Below are 21608 nucleotides of genomic sequence, written 5' to 3'. Positions count from 1 at the left end.
AAGCCAAAACCACAACCACACAGGTGCGCTTGAGTCTTTATGAATATACTTTTTTTCATTTGTATGCAATCAGCGCCTACTTCATTCGAAAAACGAGTCCTTCTCAATAGCGGTTTGTTTCAAATCAAAATTAGCACCACAATAAACCTACTTTCTGGAACTATTAAAGGCGAGAGGTGCAGAGATGTTTGATAATTTCACCTTCTCACTGTAACATACAGTAAATCTCTACACAGTTCTTTTGTTTATTTACACCTGCACCTATGGAAAACGTAATGTTTAATTCAACATAGAAGCATAGGTTCATAGAACCGCCATGCCAACCTTGTCAGCACACTTTCCTATGTGCTGTAAAACCTCGGACCCTGTTAGATCCTTGTCGTCCCTTCCCATTTAGGATATAGCCTTATGTCTACTCCAAGCATGTTTGGATTCCCTTACGGCATTAGCCCTACCACCTCGGTAGGGAAGCTATTCCATGAATGTACCACTCTTTCCATAAAGAAGTATTTCCTCTGAGATTGCCTCCCTGACTAAGCCCCTTATTGGATATTCTGTGAAGCTGCTTCCAGTAGTGGAGGAGAGGTCATCTCCTTTCAAATCAATGGAGGAAAAATCTTCTCTTTTCTGGGGAAGCGGCTTCACAGCATATTGAATAAGGGCCTATCTGGCCTATGCATCAAGCCTAATTGTTCCACGCAATTTACGTTACATGGGGCATTTATTAACACTTGCCTCATACCAACAATGTATTCCTATTAATCTACTTTGCAGTTACTCTACGGTCCTTTACTCATTTTCCAATCTTAATTAGAGAAAGAAGAAGAGTCAGGGAGGACTCACATATTATAATCGCAAGGACTAAATTAGATGTCTAGTGTCTCCTCACTTTATTCTGTCACAACAAAGAACTGCACTGAGTCTGAGATGGCGGCAGCATCCTGCCAAACATCACTAATTAGCAAGCTGCTTACTTTTAACCGTTGGCGTGCCAGTGGGGGCCTCAGCACCAGGGTGCCGCAGCCCCTCTGGCACCTCGCGATCATGTGAACACTCCTGGGCGTGGCTAGTGACAGACAGGAAGAGGAGGAGTCTTCTTCCATTCCTCTTCCTGTCAGATCACGCTCTACGTACCGCAGGAGCGGAAAACGCAATCTCCCGTACAAAAACGAGCGCTTAGAATATGACGTCGGAACTATGTCATGGGACCCTCTGGAGTGACAAACCCCATGATGTAGTATCTACGTCAAACACCACCCAGAGGGCTAAAGGGGCAGTCCCACAGTAAAAACATGCAAACCTTTCGACAACGTTCGCGAACCATACATAATGTTACCCTTTTTTCTTCTGGGGGAAAAAAAAACAGTTTTAAAAGTTCACACACCTTTTGTAAAAGACATAGCATGACATATGGTTTTTGCGAGAGGGGAAGTCCTATTTCAGGGTCTGGATTTTGTTAGAATATAGATTTGCTGGTGAAAGTCACCAATTTGACTAGTGCTTAAATTATTAAACAAGGTCATCACCTTGACAGTACAAAATGGTACCTGTTTACTAAGGCAATTGAATAATTTTCTATTTAGTTTGCATTCCACTTAATTATAATCTTATCTGGAACTTGTTCTTCCTTTTTTATCTCTTTGGCTAATGATGGCAGCATAATTAGTTCATGTAAAGTAACAAAAGGAAAAGACTGTTGATTAACAATTTTGCCAGTATACATAAGAGTTTACAAACTGTCTCATCATAAAAGAGATTGGGTAAAAATTGTAACACCCCAAAGCCATTGGCTACTAATACTTTTAAAATAATATTTGAAAAAAAGCTTATTCTTGTCTTCTTTGCTTTTTTGTTTTTTTTTAAGACACCAATCCTCTTATTTAACCTATTAAAGGTGCAATCCCACATAGTCAGACAGTGTAATTTCTTAGGGGCCTCTGAATGGGGAAGTGTTTGTCAATCAAGTGTTTCCTTTACCCTTATACCCCTCCTGTCCTTATCAGAGACCTAATAAAGACAAGGGGAGGGGGGAGTCTGGCTGAACACACACTTGCTGATCACACAGTGACATCACACAAAAGGGAGCAGCAGAGGAACGCAAACCCCTCCCAAGTCTAACTTTAAAACATAAATAAAAAAATCTTATCGTGACAGATTTGGTTAAATAAAGATATCAATTACCCAGATGAGACAATTTAAACATGTCACTGGAATTGGTTTACTTTGCCCTTGGGCTGCGCTTATAGTCCTGACGACAGCGTGACGTCATCAAATGCCATTGTAGCAGCGATTTTTTTTCTTATAGTGTCAGCGACGAGACGGCGATCGGGGGCGTGGCCGTTGCGGTCTCGGGAAAATCAATTTTCATTGACTTCCAGCGATCGCATCCAAGCCGTCGCTCCTACTATAGGCACACGCAACGTATTCAATACACTTGTTTTGACGCGCCGTCGCCTGGACTATAAGCGCGCCCTTAGAAGTGCGTTCCCCTTAAACATGCCACTTCCCTTGTTTACATTGTCCCACAGGGAAACTGACCCCTTAAAAACATTTCTCAAAAATTAAAAGAACAAGCTAATTGTGCAGCTACACTCACTTGACCAGAATTTACAATCCAGCTCGCACACTTCATTTAAACGTTGTGCTTTTAAAATAATGTATTCTATGAAGCCTTTCCCCCATTTATTTGCTAAAGGTAATGTGGAAGATGTCTGCACATAACACATAGTTCATGAGAAGCTTCGCTACATTACGTTATGTAGAAAACAGTGCACTTAATTTGGTCCCACGACACCAGGCCCCTGTCACAAGATTTTCTAAGCAGCGGGATTAATGCAGGTGACATGCACAGATGTTCTCGTGGCACTTTCCCCATATTTGCAGAGTTAATGGTAAATCTAAATCTAGAGTCTCTTTGGCAACGGCAGATATTTTTATTAACAAGTCAGGGATGTCATTTTCAGCTTGCAAATTAAATCTGTCTCGCAATCTGTTTTGCTATCATTGCATTATAGGATACAAACACAGAACTCTACAGCTGCCAGCTAAAATCTGTACAAATATTTGACTGCTTGGGGTTTTGGTTAGATCTTAGTCCAAGACTAAAGGACCGTGGTGTCTTTCCTCTTCACTTTAGCCCATCTGAAGCATTCAAGCAGTTTTCCCACCGGAACTAATTAAAGGGGCTTTAGAAACGCAACATGGCCATGAACTATTCTGTAGCAAGAAACCAGGTCTTCTTAACTCACCTACTGGGTCCCATAACAAATGCCCAAGTGAATAACCATTTTGTAATAATGTATGTTTGTTTTGCCATTCCTATATCATGTTTACTTTGTAAGCCTTAAAAGGCAAAAATCAGGAACCCCAAAATCAAATGATTTCACACAAAATGGCTCGGTTCCTCAGCAAGGTATTTGTAAAAAAAAAAAAAAAAAAAAAAATATATATAGAAGAATAAAGATTGAATTCATTGTAAGATTCTTGTATCTCTAGGTGAACTTACCTGGCATTAATGAGGTACTGTGCTAAGCTGATGTTTGCCGGGGATCCTGTGATTGTAACTTGTCTCTCTCCGGTGCCTTCTGAAGCGTTTGCAATCTTGATCTGTGCTCCTGACATCTGCCTGATTTCATTTATCTTACTGCCTTGTCTGCCAATAATGCAACCTATTAGCTGGATGGGAACAAAAATATTAGGGTAAGTGTCACACATTTAAAAGGAAGGTATAAATAATCAAAGCACAAACGCTATGATGTCCTGTGTGATTGAACTGGATAAACTGGGTTGCCAGGTGAATAAAATATATGTATACAAACTGGAGAAATGATGACAGATACTGCTTGGCTTTTTCTAATCTGCCAATGTTCCAATTTAGGCCCAGATTCACTAAAGGGTGTTATGCTTTAGCACACCCTAACTCCCATTCAAATGAACAGAAGTTAAGACATGCTAAAGCTTAGCACTCATTAGAAAATATGGGCCCTTTTCAGAAACAAGTGCCCCTATTCATATGGTGGGAAGTATTTAGCTCCGTTCACTTAAATAGAAGTTAATGAAGTTAACTGTGCTTCTCACTATATTAAAAAGTGTCTATAAGTCCTACTTGACATAAGAGTTTTAGACAGAGCTTTGTAACTAAGTAGGGTTACTTTGCTCCCATCCCAAAGTATGCAGCATTATGCCTTACTGCCTTTCCTGGGAGGCTGTTCCATGCATCTAGTACTGTCAGCAAGGAAGTTGTTTCCGTACATTTTACAATTGTAGAATAAGGGACTCTATTGATAACAACATTGTTATGCTTAGGCACACTGAACTATAGGATATTAGTACCAAATGAGCACAATAATAAAGCAAAAGTTCTGGAAATATACATGCAACAATACTTTGCTGTCAATGGTTCAGTATCCACAAGGACATCCATCAGGAGGGCAATCCAAAACAAAGAAAGTCATGGGTGTGGTATGTCTTTTTGAGAGTATCTAATTGGACAATACTATTATTCCCTATATTTCCTCTGAGTCACCAGGCTTCTAACTTCAAAGTAATCCTTATGCACCTATCTACTAAACATGCTACAGTACCGGCCTGCATCTTATCATTGCCCATTAGGTAATTGGAAGTCTTTATGAAATCCTCTCTCACTTTCCTCTCTTCAAAAGGTGCACAGGTCTCTAAGGGGCCTATTCTCGTAGCTCCACAGTTGTCATTGCGAACACCGCATGGTTTGGCATGTGAAGAATCATGGAATGAAATGTGGGAAAAAAAAACAACTATCCTCTATTGCAAATCGCATCTTGTAAACCGCGTCTATACAAAGTGACAGGCTGCGTGGTTTAACATGCAAATCGCCCATTTTCTACCTGCTTTTGAAGCGGTACGACCTGCAGGTGGCGCCAGCTCCCTCCTGGGCCTGATATAGGGCTTTAACATGGTGGTGATGGACGAGTAGTGATCACATGACTGCCACCCCACGTGGCTGACAGATCAGCCCATGAAAAATTAACACTTTCCCATGACCTGCTACCTATGTAAAAGTTCTTTGCTGCCGTTCCCGCGGCTTCCCCTGGCAACATTGGATTAACGCTGCGGGCTGTCCGATCCGGCAGCACGACCCCCCCACAGCTCCGGCGCAGCGCTCAATGTGTCCGGAGCCGCAGCTTTTTACTTTTTATGCTGCGGCTCCGGAGAAACCGGAAAGTTTGGCTGCGTGTCATGTCAATAGGGGATCTGGCGTGTCAGGGTCCGTGACGTACTAAGTACATCATAAGGTTACTGAAAGAGTTAACAATAAAGTTGTCTACGATATAGAATGTTTGAGTATCGCTAGTGTAATGTGGAATGAGTACAGGTTTATCACAGGCTAATATACCTGTTATTGAACCACGACGTACAGTAGATATATGTGAGGTTGGTTACGCTCTGTACTCCATAGTACATGCACAGAAAGCTCGCAGGTTGGTTTATTCAATTGTATTTTTAGATATCTATAAATATTCCCAGAGGGAAGTCGATTTACATGGAAGTAATGCTGAAATAGTAGTAGTGGAGTCATGGAACAGTTTCTTAGGAGAGGTAATAGAGACCATCATACAGAGTTTGGAAAAAAAAGATACAGCCACCTTTAATTTGACCAGTTCATAAGGTTACTTGATCAGCAAAAAAAAATAGTTAAAATGCTACAATTTCTGCACGAGGGGAGAGCAGAGGCCAGTCTGATTGCAGCTGCAGAGGGTGAGGGCGGGGTTAGTGTCAGCGGAGCCTCAGCAGTGAGAGCCGGAAGTGAGGTGCCTGCTGCCAGTCAAGATGGATTCCCCCCATGTTCCAGAGTGAAAGGTAGGACACACAGTGTGTGTATGTGTCCTGTGCAGAAATCCCTGCAGACAGGATTATTGGGTCCGTGCAGAACTCCCTGCAGACATAGGGTGACCAGACAGTCCCCCCGCCCCTCCCCCCTGCTCCTCAGAGCATGTGTGTGTTGGTTAGTCTTTGTGTGTGCAGGTCAGTGGTTGTGTCTGTGCATCAGTGGCTTTGTGTCTATGCTGGTTTGTCTGTGTGAGTGTCTGTGTCTGTCTGTGCAGGTCAGTGCCTGTGAGTCTGTGCAGGTCACAGAGAGAATGGGGGGTGGGGGGGGGTAGAGAGAATGGAGGAGGGTGGAGGGAGAGATAATGGACGAGGGAGGGGGAGAGAGAATAGAAGGGATTGAGAGAGAAAATGGAGAGAGAGAGAGAATGGGGGGAAGGTGGAAAGGGGGGGGGGGGGGGTGGGGAGAGAATGGGGGGAGGGAAGGGAGAGATTGGGTGGGAAGGGGTAGGAAGAGGAGAAAATGGGGGGTAGGAAAAGGAGAGAATGGGGGGTGGGAAGGGAGAGAGAGAATGGGGGACGGAAGGGAGAGAGAGAATGGGGGACGGAAGGGAGAGAGAGAATGGGGGGAGGAGGAAAGGGGGGGATGGGGAGAGAATGGGGAGAGGAAAGGGAGAGATTGGGTGGGAAGGGGTAGGAAAAGGAGAGAATGGGGGTAGGAAAAGGAGAGAATGGGGGGTGGGAAGGGAGAGAGAGAATGGGGGACGGAAGGGAGAGAGATGAATGGGGGGCAGGGAATGGAGAGAGACTGGGGGGTGAGAGAAAATGGGGGAGGGGAGGGATAGAGAGAATGGGAGGAAGGTAGAGAAGGAATGGGGGAGAAGGTAGAGGAGAGAATGGGAAGAGGTAGAATGAATAATACAGCACCAATGGTGACACTATTAGATAAATATCATTATAATATTCATTTCTTAGTCATGTCATTTGTTGTATTAATATTTTTTTTTTATGTGTCCCGGTTTTTCATTTTCAAAATCTGGTCACCCTACATATAATACACACACGAAAATGTATACAGCACAAACTAATGAGTAGAAATGTACACGATCTGAAGGATTGGTTCAGTACATCTAGTGCAGACCGACCACCATAGAACTAACAGCCAGTGTTTTGCTGCCCTATCCCACTCACGCACACACCAACCTGCTCATCCTTAGCGGGCTTCATTAAGCGCTGATGCGGGGTATCTCACCACTAACCGGCGGTAACTGACATTGATTTGAATGGCAGATCGAGAGGAATCTCCCCTATTGTTAAAGATACTCCAACATTTATACTCAAAATTGAAAAACCTGTACATTTCTGTGCCAAGCACTTAGCCAAGTGACATACACTGGATCATGCCCAACACCGAGTTTGCATTGAGTCTTATCTATTGCTGCCTAATATATAATCATCGGTGTATTTGAAGGGTGTCGTTTCATGTTTATGTTGTGATTACGGCAGATGAATGAACTTTATTGATAGTTTGCATGAGTCTGTTTCATCCATAAAAATACAGACTTTAGGCTTACAAACATCATCAGTGATCTTGGTAAATTTCGACATGTATTACAATGCATTTTGTGACATATATGGTTAGTTGGGTACAAACAAATGACATCAGTAGTATTATTTTGCTTAGGTTAATGCAGGGGTGCACAACTCCAGTCCTCAAGGGCCACACACAGGCCAGGTTTTAAGGCTATCCCTGCTTTAGCACAGGTGGCTCAATCAGTGGCTCAGTTATTTTGATTGAGCCACCTGTGCTGAAGCAGGGATATCCTTAAAACCTGGCCTGTGTGTGGCCCCTGAGGACTGGAGTAGTGCACCCCTGGGTTAATGGAATTAGGGGGTGAGCATTCTACAGTCTACAAGCAGTCCACGTTTTTACACTTACATCATTGGGAATAGTAAGTTCATGGGAACTCGTTGGAGACGTGGCATCCATTCCTATAAATGGGGAACAAAGAGTAGAAGGTAAAATTACGACCAGAATGTGTAAAGGGGGAGAAAACCGCCAGTGATTCTATATCACATATCACAAGAAAAAAAATGAAAGGTCAGAGACGGCAGCAAAGAAAGGTACAGAACTTACAGCAACGCGAAAGAGGGAGTAACCGGGATACAGTGAGAAGGGCGCCTTGGCCTCTTTGATTTATTATGGGTATTAGTAACCATTAACCCAAATATCATTATGTTGAACCAGATGCTATTTGATGCTTTTAACAAGTGCAAGAGAACATGGAACTAGAAATATAAGCTGTACTTTGTTTTTCATACAGAAGTGGGCTAACACTTAAAATGTGCCCTTCCTGTCTGCTTAATACTTGACAAGGAAACCAAAATAAAAAAAATATCTAAAGTAATAAAAAAAAAAAAAGAGGATTAGGGCAGGATAAACAAGGAACACTATTGGTATAAAAAAAAATAGGATTAGTAGTGTTTTAAAGATCTTGGGAAAGAGGGCTTATAGAAAGGAGGCAGGAGATAGAAAATACTGTAAGTTGCATACATTTGTCGTATCAGGGAGGAGGGGGGTGGAGGGAAGGAAGAAAGACAAAGGGAGAGAAGCAGTTAGGGGGGTCACTGACGTTACAGAGATGCACATTACACATTCAACGAGGAAAAGTTTAAGGAGCAGAGGAATAGCTGTAATTAAAATGTAAAGCACAGGGAAACATAAACAAAGCAGGGGTTATTTGAAAAGCTCTTTTTTTTTTTTTTTTTTATCACATACAGTGATCCCAACGTAAGGGGCCATTTACGATATACCAAAGGCGGCTGCAGAAATGACGCAGTTTGCAGTTTTCTTTGCAAATACTACTTTGCATCCATTTATGTAGCACGGCTGGCAATCACACCATCCGTTTGACATGACCTGGAAAATGTGACGCAACCCTGCATGGCACATACATCACTTCACATTTTAGTCATGCTGTAATGGCACAGATGTCATTCATTTTGTGTTTTCATCAAGGTACGCCTGATGACTATTTAGCGTTTGATTATTGTTTGAAATGTCGCAGCTTTTTCATGGCGATTCTAATTAAAATCAAGTGACAGCGTGCCATCTTGGTTTGAACAAGATAGGTTTTGATTTTTCCGTCGACAATTATTATGGGAGTTAGCCGCAACGGCACAGAAGCTGGTGAATCGTTTCATGAGATGCACTCAAATTTACTGTACGTGATAAAAAATGATTTTGGTACTCACCAGGCATGTACCCAATGTGGAAAATATCTGTTGGGTATAACAGTAACCCATAAGCATGTTTCAAAAAAGTTGTACAGAAATATTTTATAGATTCCTCCTCCTTATTATTATTATTATTAAAAAATATGGTAGCCAATGATTTGGTTTCCATTTGGAAGCAATGCAGTAGAGCTTTCAAGAGGACCAAAGGAGTTAACTGCTCTGGGATTGTATGCAAAGGAGGCCTATGCCTGAGAATCTTGTTTATTATGTATATTACAGTTCAATGTAATCATTATTTTAATTGCTGGAGAAATCACAACACATTTGCTCACAAAACACTGCTGGGCTCCACTATGCCGGAAGGGTAAAAGGAGGACCCAGTCCAGGTGCCCAGTACATTCTAACGAGTAAAAGAGGCCCTGAAGCATTTGAACATTTTCTCAATGTACACTGGTACATGCCTGATTTAGATCCTCTAATGGATATCACAAATAAAAAATATATATACTTAGTTCATCTTAATGGTACAAAATGTTGCAAGGTAGTTTAGACTGACAAAGCAAATGGTAAACAAGGCACAGAAAACACAAACAAGGTGCATTATGTGAGAAAGTAAAAGGATAATTTGGTCATTGACCGCATTTAGTAAAAGAAATGATGTAATGACCATGGGAAAACAAAGGTGTTAAGAAGAAGGACATTCTCAGGGGGTCATGGGTACGTACCAGGGAAACCAGGGGTGGTCTGCCCAAGGGGAGTAAAGGGGGAATGCTGCATAGCCAACTGGTGAAGCTTGGTCAACTGCAGGGCAGGATGGGAAATTAGAACTAACCAATCAAATGGAATTATTTCAGAGTACAAAAAACCATCTAACATTATTGGAAAACAAAACAAAACAAACAAAAAAAAAACTGGATTAATCAAAATTAACAGAAAAAAGAGGATCAATTATTCTAAACTACTGTACAGAATAAGACTATTAGAAAAAAAATGGCATATCTAAAGTTATTTCATGTAATGACTATTGTTAACGTTAACAACATACTGAAATATACTACAAAAGGTGAAACTTACGTCCATGCAAAACTAAATGAATAAATTAAGTCAATGACAGAGATACAGATTTACATTTGTATCTGGGCCATTGTCCTTTCTACCGCTTCCTAAGTTATTCATTAAAGCTGGCACTATGCTATCTGATAATGTCAATGGAGACCATTCAAACTATTCACTGGAGAAAGTAAATGCTACCCAGAACAAATAAATAGGGTCAAACGGGTATAATTGGCATGCGCTGGACTCACGTCTGGATGTGGGATGGCATACTGCCCCTGAATTGCAAATGCCTGGAAAACGACAAGCAAATAAAATAAAAGTTACTCTTGAGTTTTACGTCATTTTTGAAAGCTTGAAAATGTACTGCTATAGAAAGGGTTTGGGCAAAGGATACTGAATTATGATATTGTTTATTAAGACAGGGCATTGTTACAACTGACATCAGCCTGTTAGGAATCCCCTGTATATTGAAATTTGCATTGGTGTACCTCTCCGTTTAGTACTTTGTGGTAGGTATAAGAATTCTCCGTTTAGTACTTTGTGGTAGGTATAAGAATTCTCCGTTTAGTACTTTGTGGTAGGTATAAGAATTCTCCGTTTAGTACTTTGTGGTAGGTATAAGAATTCTCCGTTTAGTACTTTGTGGTAGGTATAAGAATTCTCCGTTTAGTACTTTGTGGTAGGTATAAGAATTCTCTGTTTAGTACTTTGTGGTAGGTATAAGAATTCTCCGTTTAGTACTTTGTGGTAGGTATAAGAATTCTCCGTTTAGTACTTTGTGGTAGGTATAAGAATTCTCCGTTTAGTACTTTGTGGTAGGTATAAGAATTCTCCGCCCAAGTACTTGTGTCATCATTTTGGGGTTCACTGTTACTAACTAGAAGGCGGGTGGTTGCTTAAGCTTGTGTGTGTTGAGACGTAGGGAGTGAATAGTCACACTCATTCAAGTTAGAGGTCATTTGCGGACGCAAATCTCCATTGAAGTAAAATGGCAGATATAGAATAAATACCCTTTTTTTGATCCCAAAACCCCCGCACTCAAGACAAGTTAAAAAAAGAATGGGACAAATTCACCAAGTACCGATACGGGTTAGCACACCCGATCCAGTGTTCATTTCAACTAACTTAAATGGGAGTTAAGACCAGGTCAGGTGCACTATCCTGCATTTGCCCTTGATGAATCTGCCTTAATATATGTTAACATACTGTACTGTACTTATTAATTTACCATTAAAGTCCAGATCCACAAAGCTCCGTTATTGACTTAACGAGGTGTCCGATGTATCAACGCCTGTGCACACAGCTCCATTATAATTAACGGTGTGTTACTTAGGTCATACCTAAAGGTGGCATGATCTCTCTCCAGCCAATAAAATATTGGTTTTGGGGGGAGGGAGCGGAATCCTATTTTATTATAGGGCCAAGTCATATATAATATAATTAAATAAATTATATATATATATATATATATATATATATATATATATATATATATATATATATATATACATATATATATATATATACATATATACACATTATATATATATATACATATATATATACATATATATATATATATATATATATATATATATATATATAGGAAATAAATAGGAAATAAATCCACAGCTTGCACTCAATGTACTAGTGAGTATAGACAGATGCCAGTCTCTAATAATAATAAAGACAACATTACCATCCTCACGTCCGGTAAAGAAAGACTGCACTCACTTCAGTATAAATGGACATCTGTATTAGGCATCAATACAAAACGAAAGGTCACCCAATCTGACGTTTCGGTCCTGGAACAGGACCCCCTTCCAGGACCGAAACGTCGGATTGGGTGACCTTTCGTTTTGTATTGATGCCAAATACAGATGTCCATTTATACTGAAGTGAGTGCAGTCTTTCTTTACTGGACGTGAGGATAGTAATGTTGTATATATATATATATATATATATATATATATATATATACCCTCAAACACACCTTCAAACAATACGTGGAAAGACACCTGTACACAAAAAAGGGCACACCTGGGATATATGCTAATAGGATATGCAAAGTACTGTATATTTAAAGGACTCCTATTAGCATATATCTGAGGTGTCACTGGTGTGGTCCTTTTTGTATATAATTACAATTAGTTTTATAGATTGGCATTAACCTCACGGAACATAATGCCCGTTACGGATTTTGATAACATAATATTAGGAGTCCTGACCTACCGAACCTCTGTGTATCTGGCCCTAAGATTGATGATGTGTTTTGGTATTGTGGTGTTGTTTCTGTATGTATGAACACAGTAAGCAGCAGTCATGTTAAGACAATTACATTTCAAATTTCTGTTGAGTGTATTTTGCCAAATATTGTGGATTCTGGATTATGTTTTGGAGAACTGTGTCCCTTCCTATTTGTTTAAGATGATTTGCTGCTCGGTGAGTAGACATTAGTACTAAGCCCCACAATTAAATTTCATTTCAACTCAATTCAGTTTTTCTCTGATAGCGATAATAGCTGGGACACTTCATATAAATATTTGTGACTGTGATAATGGAATTAAAATTCAGTATCTGTTCAGTATCCTCTACACTCACATGTGTAGTAAATGGAGGAGGGGTGAGAAGGCTGGAAGTGTAACACTGTCTCTGCCTTAATGATACTGTAGATAAGGAGAGACAGCAGGCACAATAACAATATATTCACAACTATTTCACGTATGAGAAAAAAGGATGAAACCAGCCCAACAAGGTAATAATAACATGAGAGTTGTGATTGCAGAGATATCGCAATGACAAGCAGATAAGGTGTACTGCAGGTCTACCTTCAGCATGCAATGTCTCAAACACAACATGTACACTTATACTATACCAGGACAAAGAGAGTCAACTAACATGTTGCGGTTGATGTTGGGCCATTACGGCGTGATTTCCAGCTGAGGCCAAAATGGTGTCCGCTCTTACCTGGCCCCCAGCAAAAATAATAGGTCCAGAGGCAGATTTTGGACGGTAAGGAATAGTGGCACCTTTTGGCGGTGACTAAGGAAAGAAACACAGTCATCAACAACGTGGATATTTTCAAATAAAGCATTCCAACTATAGCATACATTCCTAAACAAATGCATGTTGTGTCAGTCATCGTGAAGAAGACAATTTACCTTTGTGAGTTCATCAGATATTAGAAATGGAAAACTGTGAGTGAGGATGAAACTGTTATTGGTAATTAGTTTCTGTGTTTCCAGTGGTTTTAAGATTGCTTTTCTCTGCTGCTTATCAGTGGGATTTCCAGAGCAGAGAGATCAATTGTCTGTCTCCTTGTAGACGTTTAGAAGGTGCAAATAAACAAGAGCGGCGATGGAATTGTCGCCATAGTATCTATATTATGTGATCATTTCATACATTATTGTGTCTTCAGAAAGTACACTATAAGTATGATTTTGTACGATTCAATATCTATAAATGATCCTTTTTGTCCTGCTTTGGCATGGATGCAAGTCTTATGAAAGAGGATCATAGACTGGTATTTGGAAAGTTCATATACTATAGGGACTTTAGAGACTACCTCCAAATAGATAGAGGTCACTGAAAATATGTATCACCGATAGTACGAAACGAAAAAATAGATGCATTGCTGTAGGGGCTTTGCACAATGCTCCAAAATGAAGGGGCATTTATTAAATACAGAAGGCAGCTGCAGTAATAATGAAGTTTGCAGAAGGACACTTTCAACTAATTTATGCAGAAAGGTTGGCAGTACCACTGGTATGTGAAAAAGATACATTTGGCGCCTTATAATGCACTTAACATAGCAAAAAATGCTATCAATGCTATATAATCTTACAAGTAAAATAAACATACAACCATTTGATGGTGTGTTACACAACAAATGTCCTTGCAGTATCCAATGATGATGGTAGTGCTTATATACCAAGTGCATGAAATAGAAGAGAAAACACACATAGCATAATACTGTGGGCAAATAGGACAAAAAAGACAAATAACAATCGACACAGAACAAAAACTACTAAAGTAGGTAGAAGCCTCAGAGACAAAACAGGTGATAGATACTAAATAAAATACACAGTTATTAAAAAATATATATAAAACAAATGGAAAATAAGTCCATACAAAAAACTCTAATAATACTCTGCTGCACTGGGTGAATGCGTTAGTAGGCGGAATGCGTTAGTAGGCGGTGGATAATGTCACAGTATCCCCTCTCACTCGTGGCACATCTGCTTCAAGATGCGCACCCCTGACGAAGAGAGACTGACTCTCGAAACACATAGGCTCAATCCTATTACTACTGCACCAGCCCGAGTTACAAGATTGATTTACAGCAGAGATTTCAGACTGAAGACTTTGATTCAGTTTATACCAGAACCGGCATTTCCTTTCAACATCTTGCGAGATCTGTGAGCCAGCTGAGAGTGAGATTCATCGACGGAGCACTTTGACATCAGCGGGGTATGCCACAGACCGGTGGGCAGCCTGACGACAGCAAGCATCTTGAAGCAGACGTGCCACGAGTGAGAGGGGATACTAAGACATTATCCACCGCCTACTAACGCGTTCCGTCTAGTAAGTAGGGCATTCCCCCAGTGCAGCAGAGTATTATTAGATTTTTTTGTATAGACTTAGTTTCCATTTGTTTTATATATATTATATATATATATTTTTAATAAATGTGTATTTTATTCAGTATCTATCACTTGTTTTGTCTCTGGGGCTTCTACCTAGTTTAGTAGTTTTTGTTCTGACGATTGTTGTTTATCTTTTTAGTCCTATTTACCCCCCACATTATTACTTTAGGGTATGTGTGTTTTCTCTTCTATTTCATGCTCTTGGTATTTAACCACTACCACCATCATTGGATAACACACACCATCAAATGGTTGTATGTATATTTTACTTGTAAGATTTTTCTGACCAGGTGGTCAGTGTTTTATTTGGCAGTCGCCCTTCATTTACATATATGTGAGCATTAAGGGATTTTGTTTTGGTCACATTCATTAAGTTTTGTACTAATTGTCATTGTTGGTCAGTTCTAGCGCTACCTTATCCTTTTTCCCAGCACCACTTGTATGAAATGATAGAAAACCTGCAACATTTGATGCAAGAAAAAAAGCAATAGTAACTCAAGGATGCTCTCCAGTGTTGTTCCATTAGCATTGGGCCTTACTGTGCGCATGTATAGTAATTTATCTCCCCTGATTGTGTCAAAGCAACTTCTTCTAACAGGAGTCATCTGCTTTGTAAAACTTTGCTCTCATCTTCCAAAAAGTCTATCCTCTGCCATGGAAGTGGACAAAAAAAAAATAGACTGGATAATCTTGATAAGACTACTTACAATGATTTTGAGTGAACAAAGACCCACCTCTAACATGACCACACAGATTTGTTTAACACACTGAATGATGGCATCAGGAGTTCCTGATATAGTTACAGCACGCTCCGTTGAATTTGGCAGCATATCCCCTGCTACTTGAACCTGAGCACCTGTGGACTTAAAACAAAAAGAAAAGTAAACCTTAGCAGCATAAAAGTACAGCAAATAAAAATATCACTTGTGAGCACGTTCACATGTGTCAGACAGGTCTGTAACCTGCCTTTCCCCGTTATCTCCTAGCAAACAATGCTTCCACTGCAGCCAGGGATTCTGGGAAAGAACATGCAAATGAGCACAAAGTGTCAGCATCAAAGTGCAACTGGCCACTGCAAGACAAAACATTGGTTTTGAAGCTTCTTAGTGCTTCATTGTCACTAGACCTAAGAAAATTGTATCTGTTTCAAGCTGAGATATTTTTGTATTATTAAGCTTACTGGAGTTTCACTGATATGGTCTTCTTTATTGTTCTTATATAGTTTATTCCGCCATTTGAAAAGAGTCGCTATACAAATGTGCCTGCCAATTCTAAAATATAAAGCGATAAGATGTGTCAATTTTTTAAATCAAAATGTAAAAAATATACAGAAAAAAATGATTTTTTTAACAGTAAATCAATATGCAATAAACAATAAAAAAAAAAAGCTGTGTGTGCTGTGCACGCGCATAGTAAGTGAAACTTCATTGACTTTTGTCACAGAAATTGACTTATAACGCGCGTGCTCGGCACACATGTGTCAGTGTGTCAGTCAGTGAGTATGTATGTGTTTGTTTGTGTGTGTGTGTGTCAGTCAGTGTATGTATCTGTGCCGGTCAGTGTATGTATCTGTACCGGTCAGTGTGTGTATTTGTATCAGTCATTTTGTGTGTGTGTGTGTGTGTGTGTGTGTGTGTGTGTGTGTGTGAGTGTATGTCTCTCTCTCTCTGTGTTGTGTGAATGTCTCTCTGTGTCGGTCAGTGAGTGTATGTGTGTCAGTCAGTGTGCGTGCGTGTGTGTGCGTATGTGTGACAGTCAGTGTGCGTGCGCGTGCGTCAAAGTGTGCATGCGTCAGTGTGTGTGTGTATGTGTTTATTGGCAGCAGTACCAGCATCATGAATGTTGAGCGGGTGGGGGAGCTCACAGTGGGGGGGAAGGAATAGGCACATCATTCAGGGGCGGTGTTCGGTACATCACTGGGGTGTGCGTGCGTGTGTCAGTGTGTGTCAGAGTGTGCGCGTGCGTGCGTCAGTGTGTGCGCGTGCATGCGTCAGTGTGTGCGCGTGCGTCAGAGTGTGTGCGTGCGTCAGAGTAAGTGTGTGTGTGTCATTGTGTGTATGTGTCAGTCAATGTGTGTGTCAGTCAATGTGTGTATGTCAGTGTGTGCGTGTCTGTCAGTGTGTGTGTGTCTGTCAGTGTATGTGTATCTCTCTGTGTGTACCGTATGTCTCTCTGTCTGTGTCCTGCCCCCTCTCTCCTGACTCCCCCCACCCCCGACGGAGCTGCGGACCCGGGGGGCTCAGTCTGAGTCTTGTGAGCAGATACCCCCCCCACCCCCCGGCGGCGCGCTCAAGCTCCCCCCTTCCCCACCCCCCGGCGGCACGCTCAAGCTTCCCCCTTCCCCACAACCCGGTGGCGTGCTCAAGCTCCCCCCTTCCCCACAACCCGGCGGCGCGCTCAAGCTCCCCCTTCCCCACAACCCGGTGGCGCGCTCAAGCTCCCCCCCCGGTGGCGCGCTCAAGCTCCCCCCCCCCGGCGGCGCGCTCAAGCTCCCCCCTTCCCCACCCCCCCCCGGCGGCGCGCTCAAACCACCCTATTCCCAGGCGCCGCTGCCAGCCGCTTCTGCGCATGCGTGGCGCGCGGCATGGCAGTGGGCGGGGAACGGTGCCGCAGAGGAGTCTCCCGCCCCGCGGCAGAGGAGTCTCCCGCCCGGCGGCAGAGGAGTGTCCAGCCCCGCGGCAGAGGACTCTCCAGCCCGTGTATCCTGTGGCAGCAAGCCCACCTGCGGAGGTATGTGTATGTAATTATGTGTGTTTGTTTGTGTCAGTGTGTTTGAGTGTGTTTGCTCCGGGGGCAGGGGGACTTGCAGGGTGACAGAGGAGTGCAAAGCCGGGGCCATGAGTGTTTGCTCCGGGGGCAGGGGGACTTGCAGGGTGACAGAGGAGTGCAAAGCCGGGGCCATGAGTGTTTGCTCCGGGGGCAGGGGGACTTGCAGGGTGACAGAGGAGTCTGTATGCTTCTGACATAAGAGGAATAACAGCGGTGGGACCGGAGCAGCTTCAGACAGCTGACGGAGTTCCCCCACCAGCGCCTGACGTCACTGGGACGTATAGTAGCGTTAGGAGCGGCGGCCGTGTGGGGGGAGCGGGGGCCATTAGGAGCGGCGCCGGCGGCTATCGCCGCCGCCGCCGCCGCATCTGATTTGTGGAGCGGGTGTGATGTCAGTGTTGGGGTCGGGCTGATCCAGAACACAGCCCGGCCTCAACTGCCAGCACTGACGTCACATCCGTTTCATTTCTGTCTCCACAATTCTTTTTTGCCCTAGTTTGAATGAGGTGCCACTAAGGAAGTTTCACTTCAAAAAAAATAGAGACACCACGGTTACAGTTAAAAAAGCAGAACTTATAATATAATTTCTCCACATTTAAGAAAGGGTATTATCCACCAATTCAAACATTCAGGGAATGCTGTGGTTTTTAACACCAAGCCATAATAACTCCAAGGGTTGCAGTACTGCTTTTCTAAGTGTGAAAAGAACACTAACAAACTTTAATTAGAGAATCTTGGTAAAGGGAGGGGGGATACTATAAAATAGTAGGAAGAGTATGTAACAGAAGAAGAGAAAAAGAAGAAAATGCTGCCTGCAATTGAGAAAAGGATCTGTAACATAGGATGTGTAATATATTAAATATCACATAGAATATGGGAAACTCATTATTTAAAAAGATTTGTCCACATTGGGTGACTTTACAGCAGCCTGTGTAGAACCTAGCTTAGTATTCAAATATCTTTACTGGATGTATTATCTAGGTAATTACCTGTGCTAAACCATAGTTAAACACAATCCTTTTGATTAAGAATAAAACTGAAAGGTTTCACTAAAATCTCCCAACTGGTGGGTGACATTGTTCATGATGTTTTCTTATCATCAAGACTTTATATTACATATACTTGCATCTGCACGTTTCTGGATTGGACGACTGAACTGTTAAACTCAGAGAGCTAGATAAGTTTTATTTATTTATTTATAAAAATATTTTACCAGGAAGTAATACATTGAGGGTTACCTCTCGTTTTCAGGTATGTCCTGGGCATAAGTGTAATGTGTACTTGTTAGGCTTGGTTCCCAGTACACGCTGTAGCACGCGCTATGGCGTGCGCTGCAGGAACAAGAACCGCCTCTCAATGGGGCCGGGCCCACTAGCTGCCTTGGTGCGCAGTTTGCCGCCGCCGCGATGCACGACCAGATTTTCTGAAGACAAGAAAATTGTCTTCAGAACTGGCGACTGAGTGCTGGCCACGCCCCCTTGCAGTTCAGCCAATGAGGGCGAACCAGCCGGGTGACGTCATGGCCGCACCCCCACCCCCGTCACAATCTTCTGCAGCTCAGCCACAGACCGAAGTGATTGGCTGGGTGAGGACGGTAGTATGTGTGAGTGACCATGTCTATGTCCTGGATGCAGGTGGTCCATCGTATGCTGGAGCTGTTCACCCAGGCCAGGAGTACCACATAAAGCAAAAGAAAATTCAGATACAAAACCACTCAAGATCCATAAGAATACATTTCAAATAGCCAGGAAATTATGAGCACATGGCTGCTACATTCACATTTGGTGCAGTGCTTTTTGAGCTGCTGGGCTGTGCTTTGTGTTGTGCCTGGCGTCATGGCCGTGCCCCTGTCATGGCTACACTCCTGTTTTGGCCACGCCCCTGCACCTCTCATCGCTCACTAGAGACGTTATGGTGGGTAAAAAAAATGCATTGGCTAAGGGTTGTTCATGTAATGTGAGCTTGAGATTAAAGGTGGCACTGTGTGCTCATTTGCATGTCATTTCCCAGAATCCCTTGCTGCAGTGGAAGTGTTGTGTGCTGGGTGATAATGGTGAAAGACAGGGTTGCAGACCTGCCTAAGATATGCAAATGAATATACAGTAATATTTACAGTTGCTATATATATATATATATATATATATATATATATATATATACACACACACACACAGTTGTGTGAAAAAAGAAAGTACATCCTCTTTGAATTCTATGGTTTTACATATCAGGACATAATAACAATCATCTGTTACTTAGCAGGTCTAACAATTAGGTAAATACAACCTCAGATGAACAACAACACATGACTTATTACACCGTGTCATGAATTATTTAACAAAAATAATGCCAAAATGGAGAAAAACTAAGTACACCCTTACTGCTTCCATAGGAATTAAGATGCTAAGTAGTAGACAGGTGCTGCTAATCAAATGCCTTTGATTAATTGGTAGAAATGGGGGGTGATAGACAGCACTCTGACACAATGACTCAGCAAGGTTGCAGGGTGCACGGAACAGGAAGGGACCCTAATTCCCTTCAGAAGTACTAACAAACCAAAAGATAGTACCAGCACTCTCTGTCTCACAGCTACAGATATAAGCGAATACCAGTGTAGGGAAAATGAATAATTTAATGACACTAATAATAAACTGAAAATATAGCAACAATAGCCAATACGCCAATGCAAGAATAAATATCACCATAGAGAAAATCAAAAATTAAAGGGGGTAGAGGGGAAAGAAGGAGAAGGGGAAAAAACACAAAAGAAAAGCAAAAAATCACAAAAATGGAAAAAGGAAAGCAAACTAGGGGGGCGACGTTTCGAGGGGTGACCTCTTCATCTGGCTCAGTCCCCGTGGTCCCAAAAGGTCCCAGAGGTACTTCCCTAAGCCTTCCCTCCCCACTGTCAAATAATCCCACACTCAGCTAATGATATAAATCTAAAGTCTAAAGAGGGCAAATCACATAAGCAGATATCAAATATCAAATAATAAATCTAGATACAAGAATATTGTAAAAGACACAGAACATATGCAGATATCAGATGTCAATCAGTGAACAAGTATAAGCAAACCCTCTTCCTGGTGCCCTGGGACCCTTTGGGACCAGGGGGAATGGGCCAGATGAAGAGGTCACTCCTCGAAACGTTGCCCCCCTAGTTTGCTTTCCTTTTTCCATTTTTGTGATTTTTTGCTTTTCTTTTGTGTTTTTTCCCCTTCTCTTTCTCTCCCCTCTACCCCCTTTAATTTTTGATTTTCTCTATGGTGATATTTATTCTTGCATTGGCGTATTGGCTATTGTTGCTATATTTTCAGTTTATTATTAGTGTCATTAAATTATTCATATTCCCTACACTGGTATTTGCTTATATCTGTAGCTGTGAGACAGAGAGTACTGGTACTAGCCTTTGATTAATTGATCATCAGCAAGTATAACCACCTCTATAAAAGCCGAAGTTGTAGCAGTTTGTTGGTCTGGAGCATTCAGGTGTGTGTTAACACAATGCCAAGGAGGAAAGACATCAGCAATGATCTTAGAGAAGCAATTGTTGCTGCCCATCAATCTGGGAAAAATTATAAGGCCATTTCCAAACAATTTAAAGTCCATCATTCTACAGTGAGAAAGATTATTCAAAAGTGGAAAACATTCAAGACAATTGCCAATCTTCATAGGAGTGGACGTCCCAGCAAATTCACCCCAAGGTCAGACCGTGCAATGCTCAGAGAAATTACAAGAAACCCAAGAGTTACATTTCATACTCTACAGGCCTCAGTTAGCATGTTAAATGTTAAAGTTCATGACAGTACAATTAGAAAAAGACTGAACAAGTATGGTTTGTTTGGAAGGGTTCACCCTAAAAAGAACATGGCAACACGGCTTAGGTTTGCAAAGTTGTAACTGAACAAACCACAAGACTTCTGGAACAATGTCCTTTGGACAGACGAGACCAAAGTGGAGATGTTTGGCCATAATGCACAGCGCCACGTTTGGCGAAACCCAAACACAGCATATCAGCACAAACACCTCAGACCAACTGTCAAGCAAGGTGGTGGAGGGGTGATGAATTGGGCTTGTTTTGCAGCCACAGGACCTGGGAAC

General features: G+C 41.8%; 1 protein-coding gene across 10 annotated transcripts in view; it reads right to left on the bottom strand.

The window, feature by feature from the left end:
* LOC142487165 (poly(rC)-binding protein 3-like) overlaps positions 1 to 21608 on the bottom strand; it is an 895499-nt gene that overhangs the window by 22815 nt on the left and 851076 nt on the right. For 9 of the 10 annotated variants that reach the window (XM_075585956.1, XM_075585957.1, XM_075585961.1 and 6 more), the window contains 7 exons: positions 15476 to 15604; positions 12994 to 13137; positions 10344 to 10385; positions 9765 to 9840; positions 9058 to 9084; positions 7742 to 7794; positions 3506 to 3675 (listed from right to left, as the gene is read on the bottom strand). In XM_075585956.1, the coding sequence (XP_075442071.1) occupies positions 3506 to 3675; positions 7742 to 7794; positions 9058 to 9084; positions 9765 to 9840; positions 10344 to 10385; positions 12994 to 13137; positions 15476 to 15604 (641 nt within the window). The remainder of the gene's footprint in view (positions 1 to 3505; positions 3676 to 7741; positions 7795 to 9057; positions 9085 to 9764; positions 9841 to 10343; positions 10386 to 12993; positions 13138 to 15475; positions 15605 to 21608) is intronic. The other variant, XM_075585959.1, reaches the window with a different exon arrangement.

Source organism: Ascaphus truei, chromosome 2 (genome assembly GCF_040206685.1).
Source record: "Ascaphus truei isolate aAscTru1 chromosome 2, aAscTru1.hap1, whole genome shotgun sequence".
NCBI lineage: Eukaryota > Metazoa > Chordata > Amphibia > Anura > Ascaphidae > Ascaphus > Ascaphus truei.
The sequence above is the reverse complement of the archived record's forward strand: the minus strand, read 5'-3'. Positions and strand labels throughout refer to the sequence as shown.